The following is a 12,987-nucleotide window of genomic DNA, read 5'->3' on the forward strand; positions in this document are numbered from 1 at the left end:
GAGCCCCAAAATAACAACAAAAAAAAAGCCCCACCAACCAAACTAGCGTAATTAATATTGAACATGTAACCTTTAACAAATGCTGAACTTGGAGAACTTCACATTCTTCATATTTTTATCTTATATTTGAGTGTAGTATCTCCTTTTTTGGTCAAACATTTTAAATTTCAGATTTTGTCTTTATCTCGAACTCGAAGAGATCTGCTAAAACAAAGTCCTGTTTTTATTGTTTTGGGAACTTGTTGGCACTTATGATAGTTTATCAGTGGATTAGGCCAAAGGTGGTGTCTTCTTAGATCTTATCTGCAGGCTGTATATTTTTAAGGAGAGAACTTCAGAAATGAAACCACAGCGATCTCTGTTGTACCCTCCAGATTTGTGTTTGTCTGCAGTTTCCTTAGGTGGCTGTTTTATGCAGATGATTGTGTTCAGTAGCCACTGCAATATTAAATCTTTGTCTAGTCATAATTCACATTTATAAATGAGGTACCTTTGCAATTCCATTGCCTTTCTCTTGGTCGGGCATTACCTATGTCAAAATGTGTCCTATGTTCTACTTGTTGGTAACATTAAATTTCACATGTTTAGCTAATGTGAAACAAGAAGCAATTTCTACATTAGCAGAAGCAATGAGTGATACTGTTAGTAAGCTGCTTGTCTTTATTGCTTAAAATGATTGTGTTGCAGGGTGAAATAAATCTTTTGGGGAAACCTAAGTTATTTACTTCTTTATTATTATTTTAGTTGGTTGTTGGTTTGTACAACAGTTGTGAAACACAATAACTTCTGCAGAAAGGATGTTTATGAATTATTTTACTACTGCAGAAATGCAGGGAATTCTAGTCAGCATCTTCTGATGAACTTTTAACACTTTTTCCTTCTTTCCAGGAAAGGTAGGTGAAAGCAACTTTTTATTGTGTGCAAAATCTTTGCCTGTAGCCATGTAGTTATATTTCTATATGAGGAGGTTATGTGAATATGTAAGAAGGTTATCATGAAGGTAAATTGCACATCTAAAATAAAGGTTTCAAATATTTTCCATTTAAAAGGTACTTTTACTTCAAAACACTTTAGGTTGTATTTATATATCTCTTGAAAAATAAAAAAAAAATTGTGTGCAGAGACAAACTCCTCTAGGATGAGATCTCTTTAAAACAGATTTTTTAAAGTAGTTACCAGCAAGAAGGAAGTTGTTCGCTATTAACTAGGTGTTACGCTGAACTTCAAGATCAGTTTTTCTGCAAGAACTGCTTGAGAGCATTAAGTCTTCATAATGATTGAATGTCATGGACTTAGAGTATATCACAAGTACATTACACTTCATTCTTGATAATATATACTTTCCTATTTCCATGTTTAATAAAATAGGACTTTCTAGCTAAAAATGCCCGGGATCCAAGTTGTTTAGATAGTGGCTGTTTTGTAGGCTTTATCAGCCCTTAAGCATTCGTTGTCAACAACTTGATTTATGCTAAAGTGAAGGAACTCTGTGCAGCAGGGAGGTGACTTATGTATCAATTACGTTTAGTCTGTATTTTCCAACTTAGGTGGGAGAATAAGGCTTTGAATGCCATTTGTGGATATGAGATTTTGTTTAGAAATAGGCAGTTGGTGTCTTATTGAAACTGGATTTTTCTTCTGCTTGGTGGAGAGCCAGAGAGGGTTATATCAGTGCAGTGGCTGTTAGAGGACAGGGGTTGTTTTGATAATCTGAATTGAAGATACTGAATATTCCGGGTTAGATTTCTGATTGAATTTTTTTTAACTGTGTATTTAAGCCTATAACTTCATTAGTAAATGAACTATTACCAACACTGTGCTTTTTAGTCGTATTATTCTCATAGTAATTTTTTTTTCCCCCCAGTGTAGATGTTTTACTATTTTACTCTTCAGTGCATCTCTGTTTGTTAAAGTGTTAGCCTCAAGAGGTTTGAATTGGATCAGGCTTTTCAAGTCCAGTGAAAGCCAAACTACCTGATGAAATAGCTACTTGCCAGTAAGCTTTCAGCTTAATAATAGTTCCTCAGTAGTAGTTAATTGTTGGCTTGTGAGGTTTCCCCCTCCAGCATCCCCTTGCCTGTGTCCCCCCCCACTGCTTCCCTCCAGTAGTCTGCAGTTTTGTCTTTCTCCAGCTGATTCGTTTAGATTCCTTGTCTTATCTTCAGAGAGTCTGTTTCTGACAAAAGACGATGTTGTTCTTTTGATACCTTACTTTTTTTGACTTACCTTGTAATGTCGATGGACACTGATTATGCTGATACAGTTCGTAAAAGGATAAAGTTGTTGGTTTAACAGTAGTTGAATTCACCTTTCAGTCGCTCTGAACAAGTTGTGTTCCCATGTTTTAAATGCTGGTTTTCTGTTCCCAAGTGTGGTTTAATGATGTGTCTCCAGTTGAGAAGTACAATTTTAAATGGCAAGTAAAAGACTGAAGTTAGGTAGGTTTTCATACAGTGAGAAAACCTCTTTAATAATTGTTCTAAACGCTAAATGTCATTTGTTCTATGAAAGTTTTGAAAAATTCACTTGTGTGTTGTATGCATATTTAGTATTTGACACACTTCATTAATTTACCATTTCAATAACGGCAGTAGTATTAGTCTGTGCTGACTGGATAAGAAAGTTGAAACAGTACATGTTCTCATGGCTTTCAAGAAGAGCAGTTATCACTGTGTTTATTTCTTCTGTCTTCTTAAATTCCACTGTTAAAGGTTTTGGGATAAATTTTATTTTAAGGAAGTGAGCTTCGGTCTTCATTAATGTCACCAGTTCAGCTTTCATTGTGCAGGGTATGCTTCTGCTGATAAGTAATAAACAGCTTTTGTTATGGTTGCTTGACCTACTGCTGAAAACTTCCTTTGGGCATTTACATATCATTGAGAACACTTGTTGCCAGTGCCCCATCCTGTGATTTTCGCCCCCTCCGTTTTTGATTTTCATACATTCTTCAGTGCATAATATTTTATGGTTTTGTGTCTATTTTACTATATTATGTACTTACTTTTTCATTTAAACATTTTGGCACAGGTGCTTGCCTATACAGCTTTTTTTTGTTTAGAGTTAGTAAAAAGTTTAAAGAATAGTAGATGTTTATTTTAAGATTGTTAAAAAAAATTGTAAGGCTTGTCTACATGAGGTAAGTTAAAGCTGTTGACTGCTTTTTAAGAAAAGATTTTATGTATATAGTACAACAAAATATTTCTTCCAAATTTGTTCTTTAAACCTACTGCAGCAAAAGTTGAAAACCTGTAAAAATCAAATATTAAATAGCAGTGTTAATAGGTAGAAAAACAATTTATTCAGGTAATATGGTAATTATTAAAGGAAAATCTTGCAAATAGGATTATGTGAGTGATTGTATACTGGCCAGTGGTACTTTTACTAGTAACATTGGTATTAACTAAAGCCTATTCCAAATACAAGCTTTAGTTTTTTAACAAAAATAATTCTTGGACATTATGCTGTAGGAGGGTTAATATGGCAAAATGATATGTTAAAAAACACAGAATAAATGTGTAAATGGTAACTGTTCTGTGAGCATTCATGGTGTATACTTTCCTGGTGATGTAATAAACAACAGAGTTTTCTTATCAGAGAACTCTTTTATTCAGTTTCTCATTTCTTATTGTTAATGTTTGATAGTTAATTTTTAGAACTTGTAATGAATTCAAATTGAGAAAGGCAAATTCAAATTATTTATGAATGGCATTAGAAATCTAATTTCAGTATCACTGTAATTGTGCTATTCTTTGCAGTTTTGGTCATAATGTGTTTGTAATACATTAAGCCGAACACACTTTACCAAAAACTAGAAGAAAACATAGTAGAGATGTATGTTGAGAACTAGGGAAGACTCTTGTGTAATGAGCTTCAGCTGAAAAATGAAAGTAGTTTTTTATGAACTTTGGCTGTTGCTCTGAGGAGACATTTGAGGTGTAATTTTGAACAGGTGAAATCTGGCTACCTGGAAGCCCAGTCTCTGCGTTTACCAAAATGATACAGGTTAGAGCCTTGTGTAGACTAAGGATGGACTGAAGTCCTAGTTCAGTATGTATTTTTGAATTTTTACTTGTCTGTCTTCCATCAGAGTTTTTCCTTCTGTGCAGCAGACGAAAATAAAATAAAATAAAATATGCACTGTTGCATGGATTAATCTCCTTCTAGCATTCAGTTGGGAATACCTCTAGCTGAAGTTTAAGCAGTTCTGAAGTCACTAGGTTTTTGTTGTTTTGTTTGCTGTAGTAAGTTGGAACAGACTTAGTGTTAAGAAGCTCAGTCCTGGATTTTTTGGGGGGGTGTGTATGTTTTGGGAGGGAAGTTAAGGGATGATCTGCCTCTAAGGCATAAAGTTTTTTAACTAAAACAGTATCTTGAATTTTAGATTTAGCTAAATCTAAAGATATATGCCTGCAGTGAAAGCTAAATACATGCAAACTAGAGTGAAGAGGTTTAGCTGTTAGGAAAAGATATATGTGGAGACAGTTCCTGACAAGTAGATTTATCCTTTTACTATCAATTCCCATAATGGAAGTACAGAGAATGATCTTATTCTTGAAAAAGTATAAAGTATGCTCATAGTCTTAGTGACCACAAGTTGCTAGTTTTCCTAATGGAACTGAAAAGGTAGTTAAATATTGTACCATGTTTGGCTTTTCAGATCCTGATCTGGAGTGTGGATGTTCTTGACTTGGAGAAATAAGAATCCATTTCATTCTTTGCTTTTAATCTTCAGTAAGCTGGCCTGGTTAGGCAAATTGAGTTAAGAAATTGAATTCTTGATTATGATTTAGGCATACCTTTAGCAAATCTTTTCGTGCTCACTGGTCATAAATGAATGCAGTATTTTATGTAGTGAATTGGATTAGGTGTAGATGATTATTTTTTTTCTCACAAATTCAGAATTATATTCTGTAGCTGAGTGATAGTTGAGGACTTCTCTATTCTCTTCCCTCTGGAAATTGCAGCCATCAGCTTTATTATGAAGATGAGGATTTTGGAGGACAGTGTTATTGACTGCACTTTCCCTCCCTTTATCGTTTCTCCTTTTTTAGTGAGTAGGTAAAAGTAGTCTTGTTCATAATTTTTTTTAAAAATCCCCTGTGATATGAGCCCTCAACCCATCCATTTGAACTTTAATTACAAATATTTTTCTAGTAGTCACAATTTGTGTGTTTTTTGGAAATGCAGGTAACAATTAAATTGCTCGTTTAGCAGGAATTCAAAGGTTGAATAGCTCATACACTCACATGCGTGTTTTTATAACCTGGAGTAGAAAAAGGAAATCTTAACACTTGCTTCTCTCATATCTAAATGCATTCTGGTTTCCAGCATTGATTAATTCATGAATATCCACATATCTTATGACAGTGTTGTTCTTTAGCTCTTGATTTTTTTTCTGATGCTTACTCCATTGACAATTGTAGGCTGCAGTTGTATTACTTTTAAACAAAGGAGAGATTCTTTTCCTTGCCCTCTTTCAAAGCAAGACTCCTTCCATCTGACAGACTAGCACTCTGCTGCATATGTTCAAGAAAAAAGATTCTTGGAGTCACGGTAGAGTTTTGTACAAGAATTCTGAAGACTATTCCAAAAAGTTATGTTTTTGGAGTTTTGTACAACGATGTTAATTCTTCCCTGCTTCTGCTAGTAAAATCTTGTCTGGCTTCTCCCTCTTCCCCTCCTTATTGGCTGCATCCTGTTTATTAGCTTTTCCTTTTCTATGCATAAGCTTGTAGTTCATATGGACATTTTTGTACTTTGCTCTTAAATTGAGAGGTTGTGGGTTTCATCAGACTTCTGTGATGTCAGTGCTCTGGGTTGTCCCCTTTCTCCAGTGAGATCCTTTTCAGCATTAATAATGCTTTTGGTCGTCTTTTTGATACTTCTATACTTTTTTGTGTCTGGTGACTTAGCGCAAACAATCCTTAAATCATTACTTTAGGAGCTCTTTCAGTAACTATTCACCACTATTTTTCTCCTTTAAAAAAAAAAAAATCCTGTACTTTAGAGTTATCTGAGCCCTGACGAGTCATAATAGATATTCTTATATGAGATACTTCACTGAAAGTGAGGTGAGAAGGATTTGCTGTGTTTCTCTTTAGAAAATGAGTTGTGACAGAGGGCTGTTGAGTTAGTCTCCATTAGCCCACCTTTCGTGAAGCATTTGTCTCTTCAGAATTTGTTCTGAACCCTTGATATTTATTTAGATCAAACTAAGAGATGGCTTACTTAAAAATTACCTCATATTTGTGATTAAAAGCATTTTTAAAATAAAACACTATTAATCAGTAAACTTTTCAAATAGAACCTGAATATGTCTTCTTTCAGCCAATGGTAATGACAACAAGAAATTCAAAGGTGACGATAAAATGGATGGGGCTCCTTCTCGTGTTCTTCATATCAGGAAATTGCCTGGGGAAGTGACGGAAACAGAAGTTATTGCTTTAGGTTTACCTTTTGGTAAGGTAACCAACATCCTGATGCTGAAAGGGAAAAATCAGGTAACTTGTTGCTTTCTGGTTTTTTAGTATGCTTACTGTCTAGTTACAAAATGCTAATAAAATGCTATTGAAATAAGTCATATAACAGTAAGTGTAAACTTCTAGGAAGAATGAGGGATTGTTGGCAGCTACATAAAGCAGGAAGTCAGCTGTAAGATAAATAGTCACTTCTGCATCTGAATTTTTGGAGATTAAGTAGCTTAGCAAATAAAGTTGGTGCATTGAGAACGACATCCTCTGAAGACTGATATTTGTTAAAATGTGTTATCAAACCCTTTAAATGTGTTTTTTTTTAAAACCTATTTCAAGTGTTTTGAATATGCTGCTAATATGAAGATTATCTGCTTTGTAAGTACTGAAAACTAACTTTAATTACAGGCATTTTTGGAACTTGCCACAGAAGAAGCAGCTATCACTATGGTTAATTACTACTCTGCTGTGACGCCTCATCTTCGTAACCAACCTATTTATATCCAGTATTCCAATCATAAAGAACTAAAGACTGATAACACACTTAACCAGGTAAATGTACAGCTATGTATATTACAAATGCAGATGGCAGGAAATCAGGTGAGGTGTGGCATGTACTATTGGCTCCTGTTGCAGATGTTTAAATCATTTGGTTTTGTTCACATTCTAACACTACTGTAGTCTTTCCTATGATCATTCCTTTTTGTGACATTTTGTAGCATTGAAAGGGATTTGCTTTCAGTGATCTTTGCATTACAGTGAGTTTTCTTAGTGTTTATTGTCAAAATAAAGATTCTGAAGTGTCTTTTAACTTTTTTTTTAATAAAATAAATTTTCATCTTAGTTCAGACTGTAGGGTGAAATAATTAACTTTCTGACACGTGTGATTCTAATGCCAGTTTAAATTTCCCTAGTGATAATGATGTAATGTGTACATTTCAGTGCTTTGAGTCATCACTCTGGTAGCACTTAGCTTAGCACTGGTAACCTTTAGTGATCTGCTGTTACTGGAGAATACCTTAATGATCACTGTAGAGCCAAATACACTTAATAACAAAAAAAAAGATGTTTTTCTCTTGCCTCTGCAGAATCTGTTTCACAATAAATACAGATACATGTGTCTGGTTTTAGTAGAACAGAAAAATGAGCATAAGTAACATGGTGACAATTTTGTACAAATTATAATTGGGGGGGGAAGACATCAATTTGCCACAAGTCAGATGATTATTTTAATGTTAATTTATCTTATGTTAAGAGAGACAGCATAAGTTTCAAGTTACACTTTCTGTTACTTATATCTTCCTTGTGGTAAAGTATGGAAATAGTAAAATTATAGCTGTTACGTTTAAAAATTATTTCAGGGTAATCTGTTGAAAGGCACCTTGGTATGGATCAAGTATAGTGTTGATTTTCCTGTTGATCTCTGTAAACATTTTGGTTTCTTAGAATCTTTTGATAGCTTTTCTGCTAAAGGTTCTTTTTTAAAAATTTAAATTTCTCCCCTGAAAATGCCAGTTTTAAAGAAAAAGTACCTTCATATACTTTTGAAAAAAGAGGATTAATCGTCTGCACATATAATAGATGGGTGGAATTCCTTAAGAAGCTTTTGCTTACATTGTCCTCTGGCTTCTGTGGTGATATTGGTCTTGTGTTCCACATCTACCCTTTCAATATGTAGGACTTTTCAGCAGCTTTTATGCCGTTATGTGCATTAATGCCCAGTTTTAACATATTCCCAGTCTTTCAGTTCTGTTTCTTTCATTTAGAACTGTATAAATGGCTGCTTGGAGTAAGTATTCTGTAACTAGTATCAACCAAGGTGTTCTGTAAAAAAATAAGATGGCTGGATGCTGTTTCTTTAAAGAATAAAGGTGGTGCAGGTATTGCTCGTAGTCTGCTTTTTTTGGTACTCAAACCTTATATTTTTAGTCTCTGTTTGAAAGATTCGTCATCCAGCCAAAGTAATTTTGAAGTTGTCTTTTGCTGGATGTTCAAGCAAGAAGATGCAAAGAAGTTAGCGTGCTACTACATGTAACTGTAAAGATGTGCTAAAAAAATTAAACAAATATGCAAGTATCTCAGTTGTAGGAAGATGGGGGGTGGAAAACACGTTTGACCAAGAAGTTTTTCAATCAGCTAGGCATTTAGAAGTAAGGAACGAAGGAAAAGTTCCATTAAGCTGTTGTTCTTAGTTTCTCAATAATAGTAGCTTCCAAGATTATTTCTACTTACATATTTGGAATGAATTAGTGCTGAATAGAGAGATTGAAAAGGGACCATCTCAACTTTATAATTGTATAAAACTCCTCTTTGTGTGAGACATCGAAACTGAGAGGAGCATTTAAACTCAGATTTAAAACAAACACCTCTTAGCTTGTTTCAAGCAGTATCTAGAGTCAGAAGAATTAGTATCTAGACTCGGAAGAATTGAAAACAGAATGACCTCTGTAACTGTAATTCTGTTTAATCATCAGCCTGTCATAAATGCACGGTGTTAGTCTTTATGCACTGCCATTGCAACATTTAGGAATAAATAAATGTTATACATTCTGAATGGTTTAGCTGATACATGTAAATTAATTGCAGTTTTGTAAAAATAAGAGAAGAGCTTTACATTACTACTCAAATGTCTGAAGAGGTGGCTGTGTCTGTGTGATACCAAGTGTTGTTTTGAAGTTGTTTGACAAAAATGCTCATAGTTGTAATTCACATTAACTTTAATGGAATTAAATATGATGTATAAGCATAGATGGAGAGTGCTAACAAGGGTAATATGTTAAAATTGACTTGACAAGTTTTGATTCTTTGGGTTATACAGTCTAAGCTTTTCCAGTCACTTTAAGGAGTGATTTGTGAATTGTTATCTGCTGCTTCTATGCCTAAAAAAGAGAATAGGGAGTAATTACGCACCTCAGCCAAATATCTGGCCAGCCTGAGTGTTGTTTATTTAATATATTAGGGGGAAAAAAGGTGTTATCGAAAGATGTTTTTACAGAGTTACAGTAATTAATGCTAGAGGTAAATATTGTTTTCCCAGCTAGTGTTCACCAGGTCTTTTTTTTTCCCCTCACTTTCCTTACTCCTTGATTCGTTTCAGTATGAGGAGTATCATGTAAGTTGTGAGACATGAAACGGTGTAGTAGCTCTGATACCTTTAAAATATGCAGTATACGTTAATATGGTGTATATTATTTTTACCTGGCATGCTCACTTGTCTTTGTTTTGTATTGTTTTGTTTCATAAGGCTACTGTAATGAAAGCATTAAATGGAAACCCTTTTTTCTGCACTTTTTCTTTCTGAGAAAAAGACATCTAATCTTTCTCATACTGTCAGCTTTGGCAGTTGAACTAGTTATAGATGTGTGTTTTTGTGATGTCATCATGTTACCTCTAAATTTCGAAAACCCTGCTTGTGTTTAAAAACAAAAAAATCACCACACACAGAGGATTTTGTTTTTCTTTTTATGAAAGAGGTTGGATAACAGACACTGGTTTGTTTACCTGTCTGGATACTACTTTCTTACACTTGCCAGTCTTGTATATTATTTCATTGTGTTAAAACTGAGAAGTCTGGGGGTGTGAGTTTAGCATTATTCCTACCTATTAGAGCCTTCTGCATAATTGAAACGGCAGTGAAATGTTAAACGTAATACAGTCTCATGAAAATGGGGTAAACACTTTGGTTTCTGTAGACTGGTTTTGGTGTTTGTTAGGGTTTTTTGTGGCTTTTTGTTTATTTTGATGGATTTTTACTATTTAAAGGAAAGGAAAAAGTGTAAAGAGTCTTGAAACCTGCAAAATCCTCACTTTCTTCTTTCTTACTAGTAGAACACTGAGCTTTGCTACTAGGAAGATTGGTATTGGTGCTGTTTAAATATCCTCCTTACTGTGACATAAGGATTAATTGATGTCTTCGTTTTTATTGTCTCTTCTCACAACGTTGAACTGCATTGCACTTCCATTGTATTATGTCTGTAGCTCAGAGTTTTTTAAATAAGTGGACTGCTTTATGTTTCTGAAGTTAACTATATCAATGTTGCTAATGAATTTCTACCTATTGTCTTGAAATATTACAGATTTTTTTTTATTTTTTTTTTTTTTGTTAAGCGGGCCCAAGCTGTTCTTCAGGCTGTGACTGCCGTGCAGGCAACAAACGCTCCCATTAGCGGGACCACTGTTAGTGAGAGTGCAGTGACTCCAGCTCAGAGTCCGGTACTTAGAATAATTATTGACAATATGTACTATCCGGTCACCCTGGATGTTCTTCATCAGGTAAACCAAATTTCATTTTAACTTGAGTTGTCATTGGGAGGAACTTGTGTGTAAAACTTTACAATGTTTTTGGCAGATATTCTCTAAATTTGGTGCTGTATTGAAGATAATCACATTCACAAAGAATAACCAGTTTCAAGCTTTACTGCAATATGGTGATCCAGTAAACTCTCAGCAAGCAAAACTAGTAAGTATATTTAATGCTGGAAACCTTCTTGTGCTCTAGATGTTTGTAAAATATTAATATAACCGAGTACTAACCGTAATAACGTTATCCACCAATTGCGTGAATTTTTTGAGATTAAAAATAACAGGAGTTACTATATCATGTTGTTGTATTGTGCAAAATCAGTGCTTAAAGATACTGTGTTTAAGGATAGTCTGTCTAAATAATTATATACAACTGTAATTATGAACAAATATTTCAATGGTACTGCTCAGAGATTAAATAATATGCAAGACTGCAATAGTGTAAACGTCAACCAGAGTTAACTATTCATACACAGTTAATTCACTGCAAGCAGCAAATTTAGTATGCCCATTGAATTATTGTTGGTAGATACTTTCTAAGCATCAAAACAAAGATGCGATTTGTGGATTGTGTACAGGTTTATGGAAGTATTGAGTTATAGTATCCTAAAAAAAAACAAACCAAAACCAAAAACCTAGGCTTCATTATTATTAACCATAAATACGCAGAAGAGACTGCTGTCTCACTCATGGGACCCAGCTATGAAGAAGTGTTGCAGCAGTGATGGATAAGAGTAGGATCTTACTTTTGTTAAATAGGAGACTCTCCTATCCTGCGTAGAAGAGGCAGGAACAGGTAACTGGTTTGATGCATTATAGGAGAAGAGAGTCAGTGGATAAATTATGCAAAGATCAACAGCATGTCATCTTGACCAGATCTCTTGAATTAATTGAATGGGTTATGTTCAGATCTGTGGCAATAAGAAAGTTGAATCAGAGGGGAAGGCTAGATTTTTTTTGTTTCTTTTCAAGCGATAAATAGAATGAATTTATATTTTCAAACCTTCACATGCAGTCTGGGTTTGAAGAAGGCTGATTAAAGTTGATGTGCTGATTAAGTGTTGTTTGGCAGAATAGAAAGTGCTTAGTGTCATAGATGACAGAATAGCTGAGAACTTCAGAGAAAAATGAAAAGCTTGCACCTCCAACTTAAGTTGACAATGACTATCTTGAAGTAGCAGAAAAAAAATAGACTTAGTATTCCATTGCAAAGAATAATGACTATTGAAATGAAGACCTTCATTAAATGGTAGAGGACGGTTATCTTTAGTGTCAGCACCAAATGAAATACTAAGTATTGATTAAAAGAGTGTGAGGTGGTCAAGATAGGGAATTACAAAAAATAGGAGATGCTTTCAAAAAGCAGAACACAAGTTTTCATACTATTGAGAAAAATAAAGTTGGCCAAAGACAAGATGTTTTGCAACTTGATTTATGATGATCTGTTTTAATCTACTTCTGAAAAGCAGTCTGGAAATATTTGTAGATTTGTAGTGCAATTTAAACTAGGGATATTCTTCTCAGAGATGAATATTATCAAATATTAGATTGTATCTCAAAGTAGAGGGAGATGAAAATATGTTACTGTAATATATAAGATTTTGCTTGAATGGGATGTACCTTTCACGTACTTTTTCAAGTTTAAAATAGTAATACAGAAACTAGATCTTTAACAAATTGCTGCAGAAATCTACTGTAGTCATTTAGATCTGTATTTGAAATAGTTGGTGAACAGCTGGATGCTAACATGTTTGTTGCAGAATGTTGTAGTTCAGGCTTGATTAGTTTGGAACGTTACTTGTCAGTACTAGATGTTAATGCTGCTTTTAAAGTGCATTTTTGAAGCAAAATATTACATCAATGGATATATCTTTTGACTTTGGTTTTTGAGTCTTACGTGTATTATCAGAAGATTTAATGGAAAGATGGTGCCTATGAAACTGTAGTGATTTGAAAATTATCAATGTAATTCTAGGAATATACTATAAACCGGCAAAATAACCAAACGATGAGGTATGTAAAAGTATGAAAGGAACTTAAGAACCTCTAGCCATTGCTGACTTCTGACAAACTGATACTGGTGCGTGAGACACTGTATTAGTTAGAATCCCCCCCCGCCTTTAAAAAGCATGTATTTGTACTCCAGTTCTGCATGTTTTGATTAGGGTAGCTCATGTGCAAATGACTAAACTTCATTGAATAACAGTGACTTCTG

At 34.2% G+C, this 12,987-nt stretch overlaps 1 protein-coding gene across 5 annotated transcripts in view; it reads left to right on the forward strand.

Moving 5' to 3' along the window:
• Positions 1-12,987, forward strand: part of PTBP2 (polypyrimidine tract binding protein 2) — a 51,272-nt gene that overhangs the window by 19,411 nt on the left and 18,874 nt on the right. For all 5 annotated transcript variants that reach the window (XM_069862155.1, XM_069862156.1, XM_069862157.1 and 2 more), the window contains 4 exons: positions 6,328-6,500; positions 6,879-7,022; positions 10,578-10,742; positions 10,819-10,929. In XM_069862155.1, the coding sequence (XP_069718256.1) occupies positions 6,328-6,500; positions 6,879-7,022; positions 10,578-10,742; positions 10,819-10,929 (593 nt within the window). The remainder of the gene's footprint in view (positions 1-6,327; positions 6,501-6,878; positions 7,023-10,577; positions 10,743-10,818; positions 10,930-12,987) is intronic.

This window comes from Phaenicophaeus curvirostris, chromosome 8 (genome assembly GCF_032191515.1).
Source record: "Phaenicophaeus curvirostris isolate KB17595 chromosome 8, BPBGC_Pcur_1.0, whole genome shotgun sequence".
Lineage (NCBI taxonomy): Eukaryota > Metazoa > Chordata > Aves > Cuculiformes > Cuculidae > Phaenicophaeus > Phaenicophaeus curvirostris.